A 24,622-nucleotide genomic window follows, 5' to 3' on the forward strand; every position below is an offset into this window, starting at 1 on the left:
GGGTTTTGTTTGTTTGTTTGTTTTTTAAATCAACTTTGCATTGGACTCTTAAGAAATTGTAGCATGTTTGCAATGCCAGGGCAAACAGGTTCCCTGGCTGTAACTCAAACAGGAAACAGAAACTGGCTTAGCCTGAAAGTAATTTGTTTTCTGAATTAGTTTTCAGTTATTCTTCCCCCATCTGGTTGAGTACCCAGCGACAACACTTCCACTGGATTGCTTTTTGCATAGGAATTCTTATTCACACAGGGTTCAAAACGCTCAAACGCCTAATTTTCAGCAGGCAAATTAACTACACTTGCGTTAAAGGCCTTGCACTCTGTCATTAACCCAGAAAAGGCTGGACGAGGGCAATGAAGGCAGCGCAGATTGTCACATCAACATTCCCTACTTCTCAGCAATCCCCAAATGAGATCAGGCTGCCCGGAGTTAATGTCCTCCCTCTAACAACTAAATCACGTCCAGATTCCAGAACATACTTCAGATATTAAGAACGGAAATGATGGTTAATACAGAACTATTTGAATTACTCTTTATGTTAATAACTTTTTCTTTGGTTTAGCTATATTATTTCTTCCAGTAAAAGTTATACCTCAATGCAACAAATGAAAAGCTGAATAATAAGTAGTTACATATCAGAAACCACAATTCTTTTAAATACGTACCTTATCGCTCTGTATTTTCAACATTTCTACATATTAACATGAAATATTTCCAAATACTTGTTAGCAAGAGGAAAATTACTGCTCCGCTCCAAGTCAACTAGGCAATTAAGTACATGCTTGCTGAATATGGCTCAGATACACGGGGATTTGAGGGAGACAGACTTCTTATCGGAGATTTCCAAGACAGCAGAGGGCTTGTGTGCTGTTTTAACCTAATCGCCTTTGAGAAAGAATAAATACAAAAATCTAAAGGGCCTCTCCTTTTGCACTGGAATATCCTTTTTGGGGTATATGTATTGACTTCACTTTGTTTGATTTGCTTTTGATTTGCTTTGACTCCTCCAGAAGCTCAAGAAAGAGAACTTTTAATAAAATGGGACAATGTGACTTTCTCCATGTTATTCTATTTCCCTTATGGACATCGATGTCTACCATGAGCTATTCTTCTGATGTTTACAACCTGATTTAACGGCCTGGAACATGTCTTTTTCAAATTGAGACGGGGGGGGGAAGAAAAAAAGTCGCAGCTGACTGTTGCAGCAAATCTACTACAAGTATTTTTCTGCAGTCACCCACAGGAACACAACTCAGTTGACATACCACGTAACTGACAGGCTTTGGGCATTGACCACCTCTCTGGGAAGCCTGTTCCAGTGTTTGACCACCCTCTTGGTAAAGAAACGCTTCCTAACGTCCAGTTGAAACTGCCCCTCATCATCTCCACACCCACTGCACAGTCCAGCACAACCTCACATGAGGTACCCTAAGCAAGCCTGCATTTGAGAGTCAATCACCTCACAACTCCAGGTGTTTTTTGCAGTGGAATTTCTTTCTTCTGGACAAGCATTTGAATGAGTGTCCCAAACCCTTAGTTTGTATTTAACCACTACTTGTCCTAATTTTATCTGAATTAAGGAAAGATCCTGTAGGGCACCTGTCTTTGTATCCAAATAAATCAGGAATAAATACATACATTGGAAGCTTTCCTTTGTTACTAAATCTATGTATTTTTTAAGGACATCAACTGTCCCGTAGAAGTTTGGGTGGACTCCACACATGGGACCATGGAGCATTAGAGAATTCTAACTTTAAGTGCACAAAAGACTGGTAGAACAATTAGAGATCAAACAAGTAAGAAAATAAGTTTAAGATATTTTTGCTATCTACACAGAAGAAAACAGACCACGCGCTACAGCTTTAATCACCTCTTCAAGGTTTTTTTATCAGCCTGTAATCAACCACCTCATCCCAACACCACTGGCTACGAAGATCTGCTGCAGTAGTTTGCTGTGACAGAATGCAGAAGCAACCGTGAAGAGTTTACAGCTTCTTTTCATGTAGCAGAATAGTACTAACATCTCAGTAGGAACCAAAAAACGTTCAAACAAAGCTTAGCTGTTGGGAAACGTCGGTTTGTCAAGCCTGAAATGCTTTGAACCCAACATTTCAGGTTCAACAAAATTCTGCAAATTTACATTAGTGTAATGCAAAAAAGAAGCCCAGTTGAGATGTGAATTGGTAAATGCATTTCTCTGTCACGTAAACAGTTGTCAGAATGGCCTCTTGTTTCTTGATAACCCAGACTGGGCAGAAAAAAAGATGTATGATTTTGCCTTTTTCATTGAAGGTATCATCCAAAACCAGTCAGTTGCCAAGAATAAAAAAAAAAATTAAAAAATTGAACAGATCAAATCGAGGTAACTTCTATTAAATACGTTTGAAAATAAAATTTAACAGATTGAAATATTCCAGTGTAATACTCCACACCCTATGATCACACACCAAGATCAACAAAGTTGAGCCACATCTGAAGTCCATTCTGGAATGTCATCTTAGCTGACGAGCTATGTCTTACCCATCTAGCAATCTGCCCTTAAGGACATACTTTTCCAGTGAAGCATTTTAATACGACTCCCAAATGAGCTTTTGTCTATCGCGAATTCATTCTTCCACTGAACTGCAATTCTACGCTGCTGGAGGCTCACCGTTTTCAAGGCACAATTCCTAGCAGTTGTTTTCCCCGTATACCCATAATCATCACAGCATTGCTATTACTAAGAACCTTCACACAGTAGTCAATAGCAGTCAGTCTAAACTGCAAGAACCGATAAATATGGGCAGCATTTAGTCGCTAGAGTTGTGCAATGGTACAGTCAGACTGGAGCCTATCTCAGGCCTATGACGCTACATTGACACTTAGAGGGGAAATTCTGTGCTGAAGCGGGACTTAAATTCCATCAAGCCTTTCACCCTCTTGCGTTACGTATTACTGAGAAGGTACCGCTGTCAGTATAAATAAAAAAACAAAGGACATGGAGCAGTTCAGTTGCATTTGTACCTTTGATGGAGAAGGAATGGCTAGGCAAGCTACCCTAAGTGACAGGCAGGTCTTCCACAACAACCGGTGCCAGCTGTAGGCTCTGAGGAGAGTTTACAGCTATTACTCAGTAATAGCTCGATTCTACAATCTATAGTGTCAGACAGCGGTTCAGTGGCAGAGGAAAAAAAAATAGCATTCACAGATGAATGGATTATTCAGCCAAGTTTACTATTATTTGCACTAACCTGGTGATTTAAAATATTTAGATCTGAATTATTATTAGACATGACATCAGCAGAGTCTGGGATCTACTACAAAAAATTAGCACGGCACCCAAAAGGGTTAAAAACCAGCAGACAAGAATCCTGTCCATTTAACATCCATATTCCTGCGCATACACTGTCTTATACCAGCATATAAATTACAGATATGCATCACTGACATGCTGTGCTAGGAATCGCCCCAAACCCTCAAACTACAATTTGATGATTCAACAGGAAGACTTAGGGCAAACAGAGGAAGTAGGGAGGATGAAATACTAAGTTTAATCTGTCGTACTTAACAAACAGAATTTGGGACCTTATTGCTATCAAACTGTGGCACTTAGGATATGCTTCTGTAATTTGCAGTAATAAGATACAGGAAAGTTAGAGCGATGCCTTCATAGGCATCAGAGGATTTTCCCACCCAAAGAGGACATCGCAGAAGATCTCACAAAGCTCCTTCAGAAAAAAGGCAAAGAAGTGGTTAAAAACCCGACACTGACTGGAAGATGACAGGGCTCTAGTCTCTGACAAAAATAGCTAGGGATAAATGGTAAATCTTTGTTTCCATTGCCACTCCAAGAAAACACATCTCAGCCCAACTTGAGCTGTCAGCCAAACCCTGCCCTCACTTCACCTTAGTTTCCTTCACACTGTCTTCAACTTGGCCCTAGGTCTTAAGGTCACCTTATGCAGAAATAAAAATCAAATTCTTCCTCAAATAAATAAATAAATAGATAGATAGATAGATAAATAAAATAATAATCCACCTTCACTGCAGAATCATGGGGGGCAGGGGGACAGTGCAGGACAAATAATAAAATCCATGAGATTTTTTCTACAGAACATTCTTACAGTAACCCCAGAAATACTTTTTATGCCAAAGCATTCATTCCTGTCCTTGTTTATACCTAATGGAGATTTTAGAAGTTATATTGTAAATAAGAAGGGATTGTATCAAAATAACAGTAAACAATTCTTCAAGCTTAATGACACATGCAAGTAATTAAAACCTAAAATCAAATCGCTGATTGAGATCTGGTGGACATACAAATATCACTCTGGTTATATTTGAGGTCTACATACATAGCCTTTAAATAAAGAATACAACATAAACAGTGTATCACCAGCTTTCTACTACCTTTTCAAGCAAATGCTAGTGTTTCAAGGCAGTTTCCCACTTTTCTTTGTCTGTATGTCCATCAGTTATCAAAAATGACCCATGGTCTATTACATTGATCCAAACACAAAAGGTATACAGCATAATTATTTTTTTGAAAAATGTTTAAACTAACAAAACTTAACCCCCTTTTAAAAGAGTGAAATGATACATCAGCAGAAGCATTTATGGTTCTGAATTTAGGAAGGGCAGCCAAGTAACATGGCACGTCACCAACAGAACACGTAATTCCTGGGTGATCAGTGGCATTATGTGACTACTTCTGTTGCTGCCCATCACACTACTCAGGGGAACAATCAATTATTGAACTGTTAGCTTTCTAAAGACACGGCCTTGAATAGCTGCATGGAAATCTCAAAAGCTTGGTTTTTATTTAGCATGACTGTAGTTCTTGAAAGTTAGGGCAAGATAAGCTACAAATATGTTGTTACAAGACCAAATGTCTTTTTTAAGCCCTGGCAAAACACAACAGATTAAAAACTGCCAAATTAAACATTTTACCTTGGTAATGCAAAGATCTTCCTACAGTATGCAAAATGGCTACAGAAGACACTTGACAAAAAGAAAGCTAAAACATAAATTTACATTACTTTGACCAAGGAAACAGTAGAAAAGTTTTGAGTATTAGGAAAAGTTACAGTTTATTAATCAATGAAAAGCAGACACAGAGGCAGCAGGTGAATCTTACCAGAACTCGATCTCCAATTTTGAGCTCCCTTTCTCCTTTCTTTAGTGATCCGGCTTCAGAGAGATTTGAGATGGATTCACTTGCAGTTTTTGAAAGATTGCTAATTTGAGAAGGAGTTGAATGTTCCTTAGCAGCAAGTGGTGAAGTTTTCTGCGGAATTCCTGAAGGGGGAAGTGCAGCAGTGGACGAAGACACCATACTAGCAGCTGATGTGGAAGTTGGTGATGTAGCTCTAGAAGCATGAGCTGTCTGTGTACCATTGGCTTCATCTTCTGTCAGCACTTTCCTTGTCAATTTTGATGGTCTTGTAAATATTCCCCTCAAGGGTTCACACTGGAAATAGCGAACTCCAGCCACAGAGCCGTCATTCTTACCAATTGGTTCATCTAGAACAATCCCTGCCCACTGTCCTGGAGCAAACTGGGTTTCACCAAGGAACTGAATAAAGCCAGGTTTGTTTCCATTGACCCAAACGCGCTCCCCAACTCTGAAATCATCCACAAACTCCTCATGTGCATCTGCGGCGGTTGTGCTTGAGGCCTTTTCACTGGAAGCTGCTTTTTCTGCTGGAGCTGGAATCAAGCACAATAGAAAAAAATATACTAATATCCCAGAGAGCCCCATTGCTTAGTTTCAATGTAGCAAGCATTTGAAAAAGCATGATTTCTATAAAGGAAGAGCATCATTCCCAAGTTTCTTACTTATGTAAACACCGTAATCTCGGGAATACAATAATTCAGAGACACTGAATTAATTTAACGTAGGTTTTGGTAAAAATCTTGTAAAGATTACAAATCTTACCTCAAAAACTACCCAATCATTTTCATCATGACAAGTTTTTTCCAAGAAAAACTGCTTGATCACATCCAATTAGTATATTCAGATTTTTTGAACGTAGTACACATAATTTTTGTTAGATCAGAAATGCAAGCATTTCACCAATACCTTGGTGTAAATAGTAAAAATAGCGTATACGCATAGCTTTCAAGATACTTTTTGTTAGAACATGAATAAGGGAAAAATTATTTAAATATTCCTTACCAGCTGCAACAGTTGCAGGTGCTTTCAGCAATGTACCCCCGTGTTTGATGGTCTTTGAAGGAGCCTTAAGTCCACTTGGTTTTAACATACTCATCTTTTTGCAATACCACTGTTAATCCTCTTCGCCTGTAGCAACTATCTTTTTCCAAACATGGATAAAATATATTATTCTAGTTTTTCCACCTCTGGAATAAACCTGTATATAAAAATATTAGACATGAAATAAAAATCAATATTTTAACTCATGCAGAAGAGATTTCTACGCATACACACAGTCTGTGCATTAATGCATGGTAAAAGATGCTTTACAGTAACAATCAGAAGCATTTCCCAGGACAGCATTACCAACCCTTCATCTTTTAAAGGCCATTTCCTATTAAAAGACACCAAGTCTGAACCTAAAACATCAAAATAACTCACTTCACTGAGTGCTGCTGTATTAATCTTGAGCTTTAAACTAAAAGGCTATTTTAAGAAAGAAAAACAAAGCCCTTAACAGCATTACTAACATTACGCATAGATATAACCAGTCTGCGTGCCCTACTGTTTTCAGTCACATTTTTCAAGTGTCGCAATATCCCAGCAAAAACAACTTGCGACTCGAGGACGAACTGCACGAGAAATCAAGAGAACCAGGAATTTCAGGATAAAAGGAATAAAGTTTTTAAGAGGGACTGGAACTGAAAAATTAAGACTGATCAGAGTTAGATGATGACAACTAACAAGTAAAAATCCACCTCAGTTGTATGTGATCTTTTAGATCACAAGATACACTGGCGCGCAGTCCCCAGCACAGTGCCCCAGCTCCGCTCCTCTGGGAAGAGGAGGAGGGATTCTTCCCTACGTTGCTAGGATAGAGCGCTGCTCCGACTTGGAAGCCAGCTACAAGCTTTTCAGGGAACTATGTCATGAGGGTTTTGCCACAGAAGGCATCTTCCTTCCGATTACAAAAGCTTTAGAAAGGCTCTTTCATCTATAATGAAAAATCTATTTTGTTTTTTCTATAGTGTGAATTCAAGCCAAACTGTAAGGTGACTGGTCTCCCCACCATCTTCTAAAGTATGAACTGTTCTGCATGAACACAGCTTGGATATTTGCTACATATAAAGGCAGTGACAGAATAGTTATGCCCACTTGAAAAAAACAAACAACAAAGCACACATCTAAACAAACACCCGAAGAAAAAAAATAAAAGGAAACAGATATGTAGCAATAGACTGTTTGCTCAACTGTTTGCTCAGAACATGACAAACAAGAACTGCAAAGCAGGTCTCAGTCCTGCCCTTCACTCTGCGTTTTGGCCCCCATCAGGACACACGAAGAGGCAGAACGCTGGCCAACTCCAGACTTCCCCAAGCCACTATTAGCAGTGCCCAGGTGCCCACACGGGGCGTACGGCAGGTTTAAGGGCAAAACAAACCCCACTGCAGGAGAGGCTACAGGAAGGAAGAGTAAAGAGAGAAGCCAGCCATGTCTTTTACCTACCAGGATAAGTTTTATCCTTCATGTATTATTAATAGCCAGAACATTAGTGCTCCTAAAAAAATCAATTCACTGTGGTGCGGGGGGGGGGTGGGGGGAGAGAAAAAAAAAAAAAGAAACTAACCTAAATAACAAAGTGAAACATTTCTTCTGCTATTTCAGGATTGGCCATGCCAAATTCAAACCATTTTCTAAGAAGTCTGAAAAAAATGTTATACTCTAAAAAGCATTAATTACCACCTTGGCTGTATGGTGTTTGTCTACAATTTAAGTTATGCTCCATGAAAACTCTGAAGTAGCGCTGTGAGGATTGCTGAACATTTTTCTAGCATTGCCAGAAGTATGTCACCCACCCATCTGCAGAGTTATGACTACTGAAGAAAAAAATTTCTCCCCTGTTTTTGCAAGATGCATATGCCAGTTTACTATTAATTTTTAAGCGGGAGCTTTCATGTTCACGAACATGAAAGCAGAGCTAGCTTTCTAAAATCAATGCAGAAGGATAGGCATAAAATATGACTAAGCTGTGAAAGAACCGAGAGGCACACAGTTATACAGAAGAACAACTAGAGGATCACGTAAGATGTCACTTTGGACACAGCAGGAACACTGTGGATTTTTTCCCCTCCTACTACATACCTGCCTTCCCTGCTAAATACGAGTGCATCATATTTCTTCATATTTTGATTTAAAAGTCTTCTAAAACTACTCTTCGCTCTTGAAGGACTTGAAAAGCCTTCCTTTTCTCTCTTATACACATGCCACCTACCTATTCCTCCTCACGCTGCAGGCCCTATTCCCTCCAATATCAGGGTCTCCACACACACCTCCATTACTTTCCTCAACCCATCAAAATCCATGAAACAGAAAAACTGTACCTAATAAAGAAGGATTTGGTACAAATACAGAAATGCGAGAAGCATCAAGGTCAGTTCTTTTTAGTTTACAGTCTCCTCTGACAGTGCCAAACACCAAATTTACGGAAATTCAACAACCTCACCTGGGCCAAAGGCAAGTCCCCCTTAAGGAAGATTGCCTCCTAAAACCAGGAAGCTAGAAGCTGTCCTACTGTATTCCACCACTCTTTTCCATCTACTACCTCTTTTTTTGCCCCCAAAGAGCACTCCAGCACCATACAGGCAGTAACCATCTATTATTGTGCAAGGATAGGTTTGTTAAAAGAAAACAAACACCAAATTACCCCTTAAAATTACATTTTGCCGGTTTCAAATAATTATTTGTTAATAGACGTTTAACAAACCTCTGCTTAACATAAAGTTAGAATGTTCTAATATTGCATTTCTTGGCTCAGGGTACTCATTCATATTTTAATCTTGCTCTTCACAGTCATGGGTTATATATTTGCTGTGTCATTTGCCTTTCTCAATATACAGGCCTTCAACGAGGCCAGAAGTAACACAATCCTTTGTGCCCTGGTTTCGGAGTTGCTGAAATTGTAGCTTAATTTAAAAAAACTGCTAAAATATAGGCAGCATATTTTTGTAAATTACTGCCTTATTGCAATAGTGAAAATGCAACTTTTGGTCTTAGAAATAGACAGGAACTTCATAGTAGCATTTCCTAATATAATTCATACAACACTGAAAGCCCGTAAATTTGCATCAAGTGATTCTAAGCATTACGCACTCCAGCATTTCCTAACGGGCTCCAGATGTCAATTACCTCATTTTAGTTCTCACAAGAGAGAGCAGCTACTTGGCTCCATTTGTTCTCTTTCCTTCCCTAAATCGGTCTCAGCTCTCCTGAAAAAGATCTTTAGAACCAACAGGCAATAACATTAACCGTGCGTTTTTCAAAAGGTCACATCTGGAACCTAAGGAAATGCACAGAAAGAGCCTGATGATACATACTACCTAAGTGCTCAGAAAGCCACATCTTCTACCAATAATTGGGCATTAAAAAAAAGATTTTCAACACAAACTTTACACTTGTGCCAACACTGGGAAATATTTGATTTCATACAATATGAAAATGCGTTACATTCTCAAATGAATTACAATTTTTTTGGTGTGTGCTGGCTACTGCAACTTTTCAAATGCAGACGTGAATCCTTGCATCGGACCTTTTAGCTGATTCACAATATCCTTATTCCTCTTATTTACCTTTTACAGACCTAGAAGCAGTGCACAGATCAAAGCCATCTGTAAGCAACATTTGAGAACCATTGGTTTAGGAAAATAAATCCTACTAATCTGATAATAGATATGAGTTTTGTTGGCAAGTTGACATTAAAAATAAATAAATAAAATGTAACCACATAACCCTGAATTTAAAAGCAGAATATTTCCCAACCATCAAAAAAGGAATTCCTATAGTGCAAAGAAAACAGTTATCCACTACCGTTTCTTTCAAGACTGTATTTTCAACAACTAGTACTCCAAAAAGAACTAAAAAAACAATGAAATGAGGAAACAGGAAAAAAAGCCTCAGCTCCCTCCACTGTTAGCTGACATCTGACAAGCACGCTGCCATCCCCACACTCTCCTTCCTCGGGACAGGTAGCGTCATAATTAAAGTAAAACGTTTCATCTGATAAAACACTTGAAACAATGACTTGACAATTTAAGGAAGAAACGCTTGCTAACATCACTACTTGCGACTACCATGGAGCAGATGCAGTGTTTCCATGGAGAAAAGCAAGTTGTCTGTCCATGTGGTACGAAACAAAGAGGACATTCTAGAACAGAGCAGCATAATGTTTGAATTGACTCAAAACAGACTGTATAATCTCTGTCTTCTGCAGACACACGCAGCCTGACTCTGTGCAGCATACTTTGAGGCTGGAACGCTACTCTTGTGGTTTATTTGTATGATAAAATGAAACAATTATTGTAGTCGATGATGATCCACTATTGGTCACGCACAAGTTCTTAAAAATATTTCGAATTAAAAGATTAATATTAAACTTAGCTAACACCACTAAGAGACTAAAAGCTGTTGGAAAATGCCTTTCAGAGCCAACACATTTCTAAGCTCAAAAAAGAGACCACTTCAATTTGTTAATTATGCTAAGCATACCAGTGCTTTGCAAAATACATAAACATTGAGACTAACAGATACAGAGTAAACATTCTAGAAGGATTGTGTAGAACAGATAACTCTGCTGAAAATCTCACAGGGATCTGTAACCAGAGAAGATCGTAGGTAATCCCTGCTACCGTCAACTAGTACATATCTAGAAAACAAATTCTGACCATACCATGAAGAAAATGTAACACGTACAAAATAAATCAGAAAACCCCTTCTGTAGAAAAGTGGTATGGAAAATACATTTCAGAGACCACCACAATCCAGTAACTTCACTTTCCTGAGAGAAAAACAAACTCCCCACAAGAAGCACTATGTTTGAAATAGCAGCCTGAACAGCATTTCTTAAATATCTGTTTCGTCCTCTTGATGTTCATACCACTATTGCTAAGCTTTCAAAAGCTCATGAATCATTCCTCAAATATCCTGACAATGGTTTAGAGAAAGTAACTTGGAATTTCGAACCCAGAAACTTTTCTCTTCTGGGCCATGAATTACACCAAAAGCTCCGACCCTTCACAGTTACAAAAGGCTTACAACTCCTAAAATTATTGCCATCTCAAAACATTAAAGCATCTTCTGTATGATTCATATCTAATTCTTATTACAGCTCTAGAAGTTGTATTTGCAGTCTCCTGGGCTGGTGTTCCGTTTCTGTAAAAAATGAGTATGTATATTTCCAAAAGCACTTAAAATAATGCTTTTAGTTGAATTTATAGGCTTTTGAAATTCACACACTATTTAGAAATACAACCACATTTTGGCTTTGAACAAAACAAGTGCCTTCACATTGCACTGCTATTTGCTTCTTGTTAGCTCTTGAAGAATATCTCTCTCTCTGCAAGAATGTGCCAGATCACAGAGACCAACTTCTGGAAGGTTCAGATAAGAATGAGATTAATTCATCCACAGCAGGCCCACAAACTGACTAGACTGGGACGTACCCACCAACATCCTTACTGAAACTATTCTGGATGAGGTAGACAGGGCAGAGGGATAAACTGCAGAAAGCAGACAGGTTCACACACCCTCCCTAAATAGCATTTCCTACTGTTACCTTCTTGGGTTTTTTCCAAGGAGGAATACCAGTATAGTCCTCCACTGCTACGTATTATGCAGCCAGATTTCTCATGTTTTGGAAAACTGCAATGTCAGCACATCCAGCCTGCGAGATGAGACGCATCTCCCCCTGGATGTGATGACTCCTCTGACACATTCTGGGTCTACTGCAGATGCTTCATATTGGGCAACTATAAAGACTGAATCACCATTTTGCAAGCGTTGCATTACATCTACAATGAAGTAATTCCACAGCACACAATATCCATTGTAAATGTCACACTAAGCTTCAAAGTCAGCTCTGTAACGATTACAAGTAGTTAAGCCAAAGAGATGGATTTGGAAGCCTTCATGCATTAACTTTTCAGAACTTCTCTTGTAATGATGCAGCACACTTTGTATTCCTAGCCATTTGCTACTTAAATACAACCATTTTGGAGCTATGAATTCACATCAAGGTCTTTTTACATTTAGCCATTGAAGCCAATTACTGAAACGGCAAATGAACTTCTCTCTGAATCTAATGCTCATGACTTAGTGCAAATTCAGCGTGTTTTGTCAGCTCCAAAGCATTTACTGAATGAGTAGCAAGTTCAGACTGAAACAAGCCAGAAAGCACTGCAGGCATTTGATAACAAAGCAAATCACAAACAGCAAATTATTATGGTACTGATGTAACAGCCTCTGCATAGCCACTGTTAAACCAAATTGATTATCTGAATGTTGCTCAAGAATTCAACCGTACTGTTCAGTGATTAGAGACTGTGGGATTACAGAAGCATCTTCAGGTATCATTTCCGTTGAAATGAATAGAATTTAAGAAATAATTTATACAAGAAACAGAAACTATACAGAATTAAGAACTTTAAATTTCAATAGAATAAGGGAGTCTACATTTGATTACTCATTCAACACACAGCAATTAGAAAAAAGGGAGCATTTAAAAACAAGACTTCAGTTTTATTTTGTCTCCCAGAAACCATGGATTTTGATGTCAATAAACCAAGTAACGTGATGATCTGAATATATTTTTCAGGTACGTCACTACCACAAGAAAAGACACCAAATTAATACGCATCATTTAATTCAATGTTTATCATACTAAGTGCCATCAGATGCTATTTACTTGGCTTACTAGATGTTCTGCTTACTGCCAGAAACAAAATACATGGGCTGCTATGTGCCTATCAAACCAGCATTTTGTACCTCACTTTTAAAGGTAGAAAAAATTTTGCATTTAAAATTCAGCTGATCAGGTGGAAAAAAAAAAAATTAATAATAAGGAATCCAGACCTTTCAAATCTGTTGTTTGCAGATACTGGTATAGGAAATAAAAATTTAATAAGAAAATAAGCAAGAACGTCCCCTAGCTTGTATAGGATCGTTCTTCTTATGACATTCTACTTCAGGTCATTCCAGCCCAATCCAATATAAGCATCATATGAATTCTAGAGAGGTAGACCCTTCACAACGGCAAACACTCATCCAACATGTGTTTCTCAAGTTTCCCATATTGTATTCTTAACGTAAATACAAATTTTATAAGAGACAGATTCTTGAAGAAGTGCATCTCTGTTTATTTTAACTAGGCATAACTATTAACAGAATGAAAGCAATCCTTTGCTCTTCTGAAGTGACTTCAAAGTCACTACCAGGATTACTCCAGGAAATTACTGTTGCATGCAAGTTTTAGTATGTCTTTAAGTCTAACTCAAAATACAGTTTGCTTTTGCCATCGTAAAGATACAAACCCAAAAGCTTGCAATAAGTTGGGAAGTATGCCCACTGGTATGACACAGCTCTTTTGACGGTGTCGTTGATTTGATGAACAGATCTTGACACAAAGAGTGGCTGACAAATTACTCAAGCTGAATCATATCTATACGATCACTAGCAGAGATCCTGAAAAATCTTTCAACTCTATTTTGGAGGGCATTTGTTTAGATAAACACTACTTAGTCTGAAGCAACTAGTACATTCAGTGAAAACAAAGACACCAGAGGATATTCAAAACAGACCCAACACTGTAACGCAAACACTATGCCTTGTCATCACTCATCCCACTATCAAGCAACCATCACACCACAGCGTAAGGACATCCCCATAAATAGCTACTGGTTTTCTGTAACTTCAAAGAGTGAATCTCTGTTTCCTTAAGAACTCTGAAGACACTCCTGCTTTCTTGTACACTTAGCAGGACTGGGGAAGAACAGAATTTGTTGTTTGGGAATCGATCCAAACATCCCACGATGCTGTCCCTCATTAAGGACATGGCTGATCTAGAGCTCAACCAGCAACTTTAGATTTGTTTCTTAACTGAGACAGATCATAGACATTGTATTTCTATATCACGGAAATGACTTGAACTATTTTCCATGTGAGTTCACAGATCCATAGCATATTCAGAACCAAAGACTTCTATATTATCTTTCAACATCAGGGCTTTTATGGCAGCCAGGCCTGCATACAAATCTGCATTTTTCCTTTGATTTTGAACCTGCTGGGTAATTTCAACTAAAGAAAATAAAAGGCAGGAGATTTCTAAAAACAAATATTATATTCTTACAAGTTTCATGGAAGTAGGCCAACCAGTAAGAGGGAAACTTGTGTTCAAATAGTCTTGAGTTTCTCCCAATGACTTTAGGTCAGACCAACTAATTCCTGAGTTTGGAGATAATATAAAATTTGAATATGATACATTTAGGAGACCACCATTATGAGATGCAAATCCACTGAAAATTAGAGGGTTTTAGTGACATTGCTAAGTTAGTAAATAAGACGCATGGCTGTTTTCTACCTTGGAAAATGTAGAATATTCACTGCAAACTGGATAAACAGGATTCTCTCTGCATATGCTTGGGAAAGGGAAAAGGCACAGTAAATGCCTATAACTAAAACTGAACTAAGAACAAGATGATTCAGATGAAAAATAGTAAGAGGCTTAGGACCTCAAATCATCAGTCAGATATTACAGCAACGCTCTGAGGAAGGTAATTCATTAAAGCTTCTGCTCTGATTATGGATTTGAATTCTGCACCAAGGACATTTTAAGTAACACCATTTTACCATTCTATAGCTCGCTATGTTCATCCAGATTCCTAAATGCCTCAAGATCCTCAGTAAAATAAAAAGCAACAAACCATGGAAACACAGACTGCTGAATACAAAACAAAAATTAGAGAGTATGAATGTAACAGTAAAAAATTATTTTGGGATATCAATTTGTGAGTAATTTTTTCCTCAATCTACGTTGCTATTTCTAAACACAGCCTGTTCAATTTTTTTAAGATATTCCCACCTTTAATTAATAAGGAAGAGCTGGTAACTGTTAAAAAACTTAAAAAAAATAATCACAGAAAATATGATGCAAATTCTAACACTTCAAGTTGCTGCTGTACACACGCGTTATAAAAATGTCACTGCTATAGTCTATTAAAAGATCAGAAAGCACATGATCCTCCTAAGCACACATCATTCTCTACAGAATGAGTCAAGGATTGAGAAGTAGAGAAAGTTTTCACCCAAGAAAGTACATAATTATCACCTCTTCTGGTAAGCCCACTATGAATACTTACTACTTTTCCTACATTTTTCCAAGGAAATTCTCGCCTTTCCCCAAAGCCCTCTGTTTTGGAAGTAGTAAGTTAGTAAGAGTAAGTTGTTTGACTGTCCCCACTGACTTCTGATGATGATACTGCACTTCAGCCACCTCAGTTAAGTGCATTCAGTCCACAACAACAATTATGATTTTGGAATAGTAGAGCATCAAATTTAAGTTATTTACGATCTCGTTTAAATGAAAATTTGAGATGGAAAATACCACCTCCTGTCTGTCTCAAAACCAAATGCATATAATCAAAGACACAGGGCTTCTCCCCAACACAGTTACAACTGAAGCAGCCGAAACAAAGATGCTGCTCTTTAGAGTAACGATCTAATTTTGATAGACTTGTGTGAAACTGTAAGTGTTTCACACTCTTTGAAAACATCAAGTCAGCAATCCCTTTTTAGCCGTCCATGTTCTTAGCCTTTTAAATTAGCACCATGACTGCTATACGGCTGGCATAAAGTAGAAGTACAAATACAGAACTTAGATAAACATTGCTGTGATTGAGTGGATGCTGCTGACAAGCAGAGAAGCAGAATGAGTGTGTCAGGTAAGCTAACTCAATCAAATACTAAGTTTCCCTCTTTGCCTTGCAATTTCCCCTCAAAAATATAGCTAAAAATATAGAGAGTTAAGATTATAAAAATCAGGAAAACTGAACGGCTTTTAACGGCGTTTCTCCTTGAAACGGTAGAGTGAAGGCATGTCTTATAAATTAAAAGAATACATGGTGCTATTCACCCAAAAGTCTTCTGTCTGAGTTTGTACAACGTGCAAGTGCAGCATCATCTGCAAAAATAAATGTGTGTAGAGGACAGACACATCCAGAGATGTTTGACATCACCAGGGACCATGCTGCTGACAGAGCTGGCTTCAGTTCTGCAGGTCAAGAAGAACGGACTGGTTGCTCCAGCAGAAACTGGCATCGAGCTGAGCGCAGCTGAGATTACAGCTAATGCAGTATATAATTGCCTTTCATTAAATAACAAAACACCATCCATCTGAGGCATTTCTAAACATGCCAGTCCAATAAGGATTCCAGTGCGTTACTTTTTATACGTGCCAGCAGAGCCAGTAGTCCCTAAAGAATGCCAAAAGATTAAACAAGAGCTGCATTCATTCATGGTCATCATGTTCAAACATTAGAAAACTTGCATTCAACATACGGAGTTAACATTTGACCTGAATGTTTTGGAGAGAAAATGAAAAGCAGTTTTGAAAAATCATATTGGCAAGCCAGATTGCGCTCTCTCTTTTGAAGGAAGATCTACGTTGAAATATTCTCAGTCACTCCCAAGAAAAACTTTAACAGGGCTAAAAGGATAAAAGGAGGAGCACTAAAGGAATTATCCCATCTGCCCAAGCTAAGTAAATAAAGGCTGTCCTGGATATTCACATTCAGAAGATTATAAACAGACACAGCCTGGGAAATCTACAGGAGCTCTATAAAGTCACTGCAATCAGCATATATAAGCACTGTTCCTTCCTACAGTACCATCACATTAGGAAAAAAGGTTATTTACTTCCTACAGTACACCTCTGTGATGAGGATAAGAGACAGTTGTTTTTCTGCCCCTCACTAAAAAGTTGAGATCCTCTCTTTAAAAGAAACCCTACAAAGTACACAGAACTAATTTTTTTTTTGGCGAAATAAAATCTCCCTCTGCATCCCTAAAGATATGGAAATTTGAGATCACATTTCCAAGCTTTTCTGCTTCAGCCAACACATCCCTCTCCCCTCCCTGTTCAATACACACAAAGCTTCAGTGCACTTTAGCACAGATAGAAAATCTAGTCCATATAAGGAACAGACAGGAAGAAAACCCTTAAATCTTGTCATTTTAAACCAAGAACTAATAACCCTCTGCACATTTTTCAGTTCTTCTACTTTCGGTATGTAAATGAAGAAGTTTTGTCAGTACCTGAACAGTTACACATTCCTTAGACTAAGGTATGCTGCTGTTAAGGGGGAAGGAGAGGGGGGAAAGTTATTTACTTTTCCCCTGCAGTATCTAATTTGCTGTCTTGTTACATGTTGTAGCAGGTGCACACAGGCACACACTTCAGAAAAATCACTCTCTAACATTTCTAGTTTCAGAATTATATGCGCACTTCTGTTCTTTAAATAAAATTCTTCGCAAAGCAGCATGTGGCATAAAGGCATTTCCTCTTTTGTACCTCTTTTCTTTCTTCTTCCGACATGTCAATACAGCTATCACATGTCTTAAAATCTTTCTGCTCAAAGATCCCAAAGCAACCTGTGGACTTCCATAAAACCCTACCCATCCAGCACACTGGGTGAGTGAGTGAAGGGGTGGGGAGGAAAGGGCCTTCGTTTCAGAGTCATGAACATATACAGTCACAGACTAAATTTTCTTCCCCATGCTATGGTTTGGAAGAGATTTTTTTCTGTGTGTGGTGTTGACTTTTGTTTGCTTCTATTTATTTTTATGTCTTAAAAGATACACACAAAGATGTTATAATGAAAGGGGAAACTAACTCCTGGTTTTAATGCAGCAGCAGCCACATTAACATGTGAGTAACAGCAACAATTACCTTGTGCCCCATGACAGCTGAGGCACAGAAAAGAGAACACCAAATCGCCTTAGGTACAGTGATATAGCGGAAAGCAGGAGGGGCCATGAGCTTTTGCCCGGGGATCTCACAGGTCTAACGCTGGCGACAAACATGGCAGTAAGCTCTGGCTGAGCCACCCGGAACCGCGGGGTGACACAAGAGCAGCTCACCTGCAAACCACCGGCTCTGAAAACAACCCAAGCGTGGGGAGCAGACATAAAACCAAAAGAAAGAACAGGCGAGGTGAATTATAAACCAAATCGTTCATCAGTAAAATACCAGCATATAGGCGTAGTATGCCGGGAACTGCAGGTCGGCATTTACCAGGAGGTGCTCAGCCCCCTTCCCCCCGCAATCACCCGCTCAAGCCACCACCGCCGCGAAGCTCGGCGTTACATCCTCTAAGGACAAGACCGGAGCAGCGAGCGCATTCCAGACCCTCCCTGCTCCTCACCAACCACGACGACACCCTCTCCCCGCCCCGAGGGCCCTGCGCGGCGGGAGGCGAGCCCCGGGAGCCCCCCCAGGGCGCTGCCACCTCCGAGTTTACGGAGGCCCCGTCCGGCCCCGTCCAACCGGGGTCACGGCGGCGGGAAGGGGAGCAGCCGTACAAGAGCGGAATGAGCCCGGCAAACCCGAGCACAGGGCTCGGGAACCAGCCAAACCGGCTGCTGTCACCGCGGCCCGGGCAGGCCGGCGGGGAAGCACCGGCACGTGTGGCGGAGGCCAACAGCTCCCGCGGCGGGGGGGGGGCGGCCGCGTGGCCTCGCCCCACCCAACCCAGCATCGCCCCCTCCCGGCACAGCCCCCCGCCCCGCTCGGGACCCCTCAGCCCCCCACACAGGGCCGCTCCCCGTCCCCGCACCGCCGCCCGCGCCGTCCCCGCGTCGCCTCGCTTCCTCACCGCCCTCACGGCCCCGGCGCGGGCACAGCGCGGCGCCCGCCGAGGCGCCCAGACTGGAAGCGGAGGCCCCGAGGCGGGAGGCGGCCGGCGGCTCCCCCCGCCCTCAGACACCGCCGCCCGCCCCTTCGCCGGCCCCAAGCGGCGGCCTCACCGCTGCCGCCTTCGGCTCCGCGCCACCGCCTTCCACGGCCGCCGCCAGCGCCGGGCGCAGCTCCTGCCGCCGCCTCCTCACTCCTCCTCCTCCTCCTCCTCCTCCTCTGCGGCGGCGGCGCCTCCCCGGCTGGCAGGGGGCGGGGCGGGCGGACAACGTCTGCGCCCGGCCGGGCCGGCGTGAGGCGGAGACTGCAGCAGCGGGAACCGCGCCTCCCTCCGCGCCCCTGCCCGGCTCCTCCGCGTTCTCCCTTCTTTCGCCTCCTTCTTTTTTTTTTTTTTTCCACTCCCCTTTGTCTCCCCCCTGCTTTGTTCGCCCCCAGGGGGGTACCCGTCGCCGCCGGGGGAAGGAGGGGCTCCCCCCGTCTAACCCCTTCCCGGGCGGCCCGGGGGAGGTCCCCGGGGGAGGCCGGGCACAGCCCGGTGCGGAGGGTCGCCCTGGTGCCCGCAGCGGGGAGGGGGCCCGAGCAGCGAGAAGGCGCTGCGGCAGCAGGCGGGCGTGAATGGGGCGGGGGGAAAGGGTGGGGAGAAGAGACAGGGCGGTGTGAAGCACAGAGCTCTTAGTGGGTGAATAACTTTACTGTCTGCTTCTTATCTCCATTTTCCTTTTGTCCCGATGCCCAGAAATTTATCGTTCTTTCTCTAAATTACCGAGTTATTTTAATTTTCATTGTGTTTGTGAAGCAACACATTGGAACCTGGCGTGAGCCCATGGCTGAAGTTTAAACAGCTGTAGCAGCAGCTCCAGCGCCATCATCAACAATTTAACACCAATTTGCAAGGCTGAATTCAAACACCTCTGCTTCACTTCTTCACCTCTCACAAACAGGCAACAGAGCCCAGCCAGAGCTGGCCCGTAACTGCTGAATTCATCACAAAGCAGACCTCAGTTTGCAGTCTCGTAGATCATTCAGTTTCTGCATGATGCCATTCGAACAAAAGGGTGATGAGAAAGCAGTTCCATTGCTGGAGTCTGATTGCAATTTGTGTTTCATTTTGGCTTCGTTCTTTGGCGTTACTCCAGCATGGTAAAGCACAAAATGGTGTGACGCAGTCCCCCAAATAATAGGTTTCAACTAGATCAGCATTTAGCAATGTTTGTTAGAATTTCACTTCCTAAATGTTAAATAGAATCTCTTACCAGGGCCATTAGATGCTGAAAGATACTCGAATCCATGCACAGCCACCCTTCTTTCTCCCTGCAAAATTAGACAAAAGTTTTGCTGAATAAGGACTTCAGGATTTAAATATTAGGTTGTATTTAGAAGCGCAGAGCCAGCAAATGATTGCTTGAAACAAAAAAATGACCCTGCAGCCCCTAACTATAGAAATAATCCCCAGCACAAAAATCGCAATTAGGGTCAAACCCAGAGAGTCGTACTAACTTTACAGAACACTTGTCCAAAATATCTGTTAGCTTGAGAGCTACAGTTGTGAACCTTTGTGTTTGTTTCGGGTATTGTAGATTTGAGCTTTCTGTATTGATCTGATGCTTATATAGAATGTGTTTTCCTCCAAGTGTGGTGTTTTCCATCATTTTCATTCATTAATTTGATTTTTTTGTCTAACAGTTAATTTGTTACCATGTAGGCAGATTTCAAGTGTATGCAGTTCAATGCATATTAAAAGTTTTCATAAGCAATGTTAGCCTGATGTATCCAGTACAGAGCACAGCAACTACAAGTCGGCTTACTCTTAAGATAGAAACTGAGTTGTAGCGTTGCGCTGTTCTTGTGGAACCTGTAATAAAGCACAAGCAGTAAACGACTGTGGTGAAATAATAGATGAAACACAGTTCAAATGTGTAAATAGCTTGCTTTACTCCCTTGCAAGGCTAAAGCTAAAAATGTCCTGTTACTAAAGCGAGAATTGAGAATGATGTCACATAGATCAAAAGCTTCTACTTATAAAGTGAACGTGCCATTGGTTTTTCATGTAATTTCCTAGTGAACAGCATCAGAGTTTCAAGATCAAAGCAATCTTGTAGGAAACAAGGGAGTTAGTTATGCATCATTCAACCACTATCAACCTTCAAACTATGAAAAAGTAGCTTTAGAGCAACTGTAACTTAAGTTCATCCCAATTAGAAATGTTTGACAGCTTCTGTGTAGCAGGCAACACTTAGATGAAGATCTATGCAGACTATGACAACAATAACATTTAATATGTTCACATCCAATTTGTAGCAATCATTACAAAAAAAGATGCTGGTACTATAAATCACAGTACTACAAAGCACTAAATATAATTGAAAGCCAGAATATCTTTGATTCCAGTCCTAGTGTCTCTTCTCTTCTGAACTTCATGATCAGATCAGTCAATATATAATAGACATTTTCATAACTCTACGAAAACAGGAATTGCTGGATGCTCCAGGGAAATTCAGGATGCTAACGTAACTACTGGCATCCTGGCCACAAGTATAAGGTCCACTTTAGAATTAAAATTGTTCTCTCCAATAACGTGGGAACACCAGTTGAAATGGTTTTTGCCCTTTTTCAGATACGTGAAAGGTCCAAAATTATTGAAGCTTTCAGAATAGCTAAAACGTTGTTCTTTAAGAACTGCATTTAAGGATATCCTGACTTACACATTTTCACATTCAGTCTTCCAACCAAGTATGAAGATTTTGAGTATAAGATTTTTTTTTCCCCCTGAACAATCTCTTTAATATGTACCTTTGGCAATTCCTATACAGAACTGATGATCACACCTGCTTCAGAAAAAGCAACTGATTGTTGGGGGTTGGTTTGTTTTTTAATCACAGAAGTGCTACTTCAAAAATCCCAGCAAAGAAACTTGCACTATTATTTTCTGTAGTTGTTTCTGATTTTACAAAAACACGACAGGATTCCCCCCTCCCATTTTAACCTGATTGGTACATTTTGCTCATCTATTTACAGCTATATTGATCCCAAAGAGATTTAGCATCCTGAAGCCTCATGCTTACTCTTATTATTTTTTGGCTTTAAATTTATGCCTCTAAAACTGGCAGCCTTTGACTGATAGGTTATGCTAGATGAAAATCTGCCTTTTAGCCTCAATTATCATGTATGCAACAGTTCCAAAAAAAAAAAAAGTACTGCAGAAATGGTAGTTACTTTCACAGTTCAGTGGACTGAAAGTCTGCAAGAACTCTTTTCCACTCTTCACGCACTTGCTGTTTTCCTCCCCTAGGTCAGCTGAACAACCCAGCAGCAGTACAAAACAGCTCTGCGAGTCCACGTGCTTTGCTGGTGTGCTACACAAGAAACTTTAATCCAATTTTACATTATTTGTTCTACCCAACATCAGTAGAACAGAGAACAGTGTTTAAACAGACAGTTTTTAAAGAATCCTTTCTGCGTGCTTGTTTAAACAAGGTACTTAATTTAACTTTTATGTTCATCTTGATTATGAGTGTTTCATTTCATAGATAACTGAGAAACCATAGTCTATTAAAAAAGATGGACTATGCAAATCATTCTATCACTTATGTAAATACAAACAAAACCTGAATTCTCACCTACAGAGAAGCAAAGAAGGTTTTTTTGTTCATATGGAGAGTGCCTAGTTCTAAAGAAAGAGTTTTTTTATTCAGTCATTGGATCACGGCTAAATATATGTTGTAAAAAATCCTATGTCAAATCTCTGTTGCTTATAGTTAACCAAAGTTTAGGAAGTGTCCAATTGTCGCATGTTAATTACCATGTTATTAAATCCATCCTGTTTGTAAGCTTCTCCAAGGATCGGGACCAATTCCTACCTCTGACTCATCCCCTCCCACCCCCCAAAACGTATGCATGACTCTACCACGTATTCTTAGGAACAACATCGATCTTCAATGGCATTTACTTACCAGAGTCAATACAGCCGTGTTACAAAATGAAGGTACTATGGAGTTCCATGGCAACTACCAATGCATTGAAACACTTCAATTACATTTGAGCTTCTTCCTCCTCTTCGGGTTTTTGGGTTTGTTTTTTTTCCCAGCTATCCTGCCTTACAGAGTTTGCAGTAAAAATAATTCTTCTTAGCAGCTAACACGTCTTTCAGATATCTTCTAGAATCTCAGCTATTTTTCTTTTAGCGACATTTTAAGCGCTGCGAATTAGGTTATAAAAATATAAGTTAGAAATTAAAATCTTTTTAAGAGACAACTAGTCACCTGACTGATACCCTGACTATTGTGCACAGATTAGATATTTTTAGATGCACATAAGCATTTTTAAATACTTTTGCTGTTCTAAATGCTGTAAACAAACATGAGTACTATGCCAACAGGAATCTGTGGGAAAATTTGAGTGATGCCTGCTCACACTATACCCACCTCATTACAAATTTTATTACTCATTCATTTTAGTAAGCTCTAATCTAGGTTATTATGCCACACCCATCACCATGGGAATGTGACTTGGAAGTAACAGAAAGACTTTGCTGTTCAGCTTTTTCGCAGACCTTGTGATCTGATTGCAGTTTCAATATACAAAACTAATTTCAATAGTTATACCTGAGAGATTAAAGAAATTTGGTAATTACAAGAGTCTTCAGTGCAGCAACAATGTATAGCACTTGATAGGAAAACTGAAGTATAGGTAAAGAGCTAAGAGATAAATACATTCCTAACCATGAAAGAAACAACAGGCATAACTCCCCATCCCTAATTAACTGTATGTCTTACAGCAGAGGTAAATACAGTAGGAGTTTTAGTCATTGGTTCTGCTCAACCTTCTCATACTGACTGCCACCTCCATAGGAAGGAAAATCTGAAAGACGAGATTTAAAGGAGATTTACATACTTATCTTATGTAAAAGATACCTCTGAGTGCCCAGTATTTTTTATGATTACCCTTATTTCAAATCAATTACTGCAAGTTAAAACCAAACATTACAGTTCCTGCAAAAGACTGTCCGCTTTTCTGACATCAAAACATAAGCACTACAAAAATCTTATTTTAAGAAAAAAGAACAATTACAGGAACTTTTATAAGTTTTGTTTACAATTTGAAAGGCAAAAGAATAACAAATGAAAGACAGACAGGGATAATACCAAGACTAAAAGGAGCAGGTCTAAACATCTGCTAACAGTTTTGCAAAAGAAGCACAAAAGCACTATAAAAAATAATTCTGAGCACACAGACAACTCCGTATTTACAAAAGCCTAGAGTCTTTTGTTATATTAAAAAACAAAATTCTTAAATGGGAACAATCCCAGTTGTGGGAATTTTACTTCATGCCTGTATGCAAGTGTGACAGCGTGGGTTGCATGCTTCCGGTGGTAGCAGACCACATGTGAAGGACAAAAACGTTTACTGACTTGAACAACTAGTCAGTCTAGTCACTTTGGACAGAAATTTCAGTGGACATAGAATGTGGACCCAAACACAGTCCATTCCTGCTCCAAGTGCCCCCCCAAAATATTTGCTTTAGATACCAGAAGGCACCATCTTCTAAAAATGGAAGGGATCCGTATCTCCAAGTAGTTCGTGTGCAGCAAATACAAGAGTGGCCGAAGTGATAAAAAATGCTGAACAATTTAAAACACAAAGCTTTATAAAACTAAGGATTTAACATATTTAAATAGAATGTACCATTACATTAAAAGCCATGTTGCTGAAATGACTTCATTTTACTCTTACCCTAATACCTTTGGTATAAA

At 40.1% G+C, this 24,622-nt stretch overlaps 1 protein-coding gene and 1 long non-coding RNA gene across 19 annotated transcripts in view; both read right to left on the reverse strand.

Annotated features, from left to right (window-relative positions):
• CLIP1 (CAP-Gly domain containing linker protein 1) overlaps nucleotides 1-19,114 on the reverse strand; it is a 73,137-nt gene extending 54,023 nt beyond the window's left edge. For 15 of the 18 annotated variants that reach the window (XM_074605992.1, XM_074605993.1, XM_074605982.1 and 12 more), the window contains exons 1-3: nucleotides 18,986-19,114; nucleotides 6,158-6,353; nucleotides 5,117-5,688 (exon numbers count right to left, since the gene is read on the reverse strand). In XM_074605992.1, the coding sequence (XP_074462093.1) occupies nucleotides 5,117-5,688; nucleotides 6,158-6,251 (666 nt within the window). In that variant the 5' untranslated portion in view covers nucleotides 6,252-6,353; nucleotides 18,986-19,114. The other 3 variants (XM_074605980.1, XM_074605975.1, XM_074605981.1) reach the window with 3 other exon arrangements.
• Nucleotides 19,115-20,045: 931 nt separating this feature from the next.
• On the reverse strand, nucleotides 20,046-22,950 carry LOC141750599 (uncharacterized). Its single transcript, XR_012589729.1, has 3 exons — nucleotides 22,823-22,950; nucleotides 20,678-20,724; nucleotides 20,046-20,183 (listed from the first exon to the last, which is right to left on the reverse strand). It is a non-coding gene; the product is annotated as an uncharacterized LOC141750599 (long non-coding RNA).
• Between the last annotated feature and the right edge of the window lie 1,672 nt (nucleotides 22,951-24,622).

The sequence above is a fragment of the Larus michahellis genome, chromosome 13, assembly GCF_964199755.1.
Source record: "Larus michahellis chromosome 13, bLarMic1.1, whole genome shotgun sequence".
In the NCBI taxonomy this organism is placed as follows: Eukaryota; Metazoa; Chordata; class Aves; order Charadriiformes; family Laridae; genus Larus; species Larus michahellis.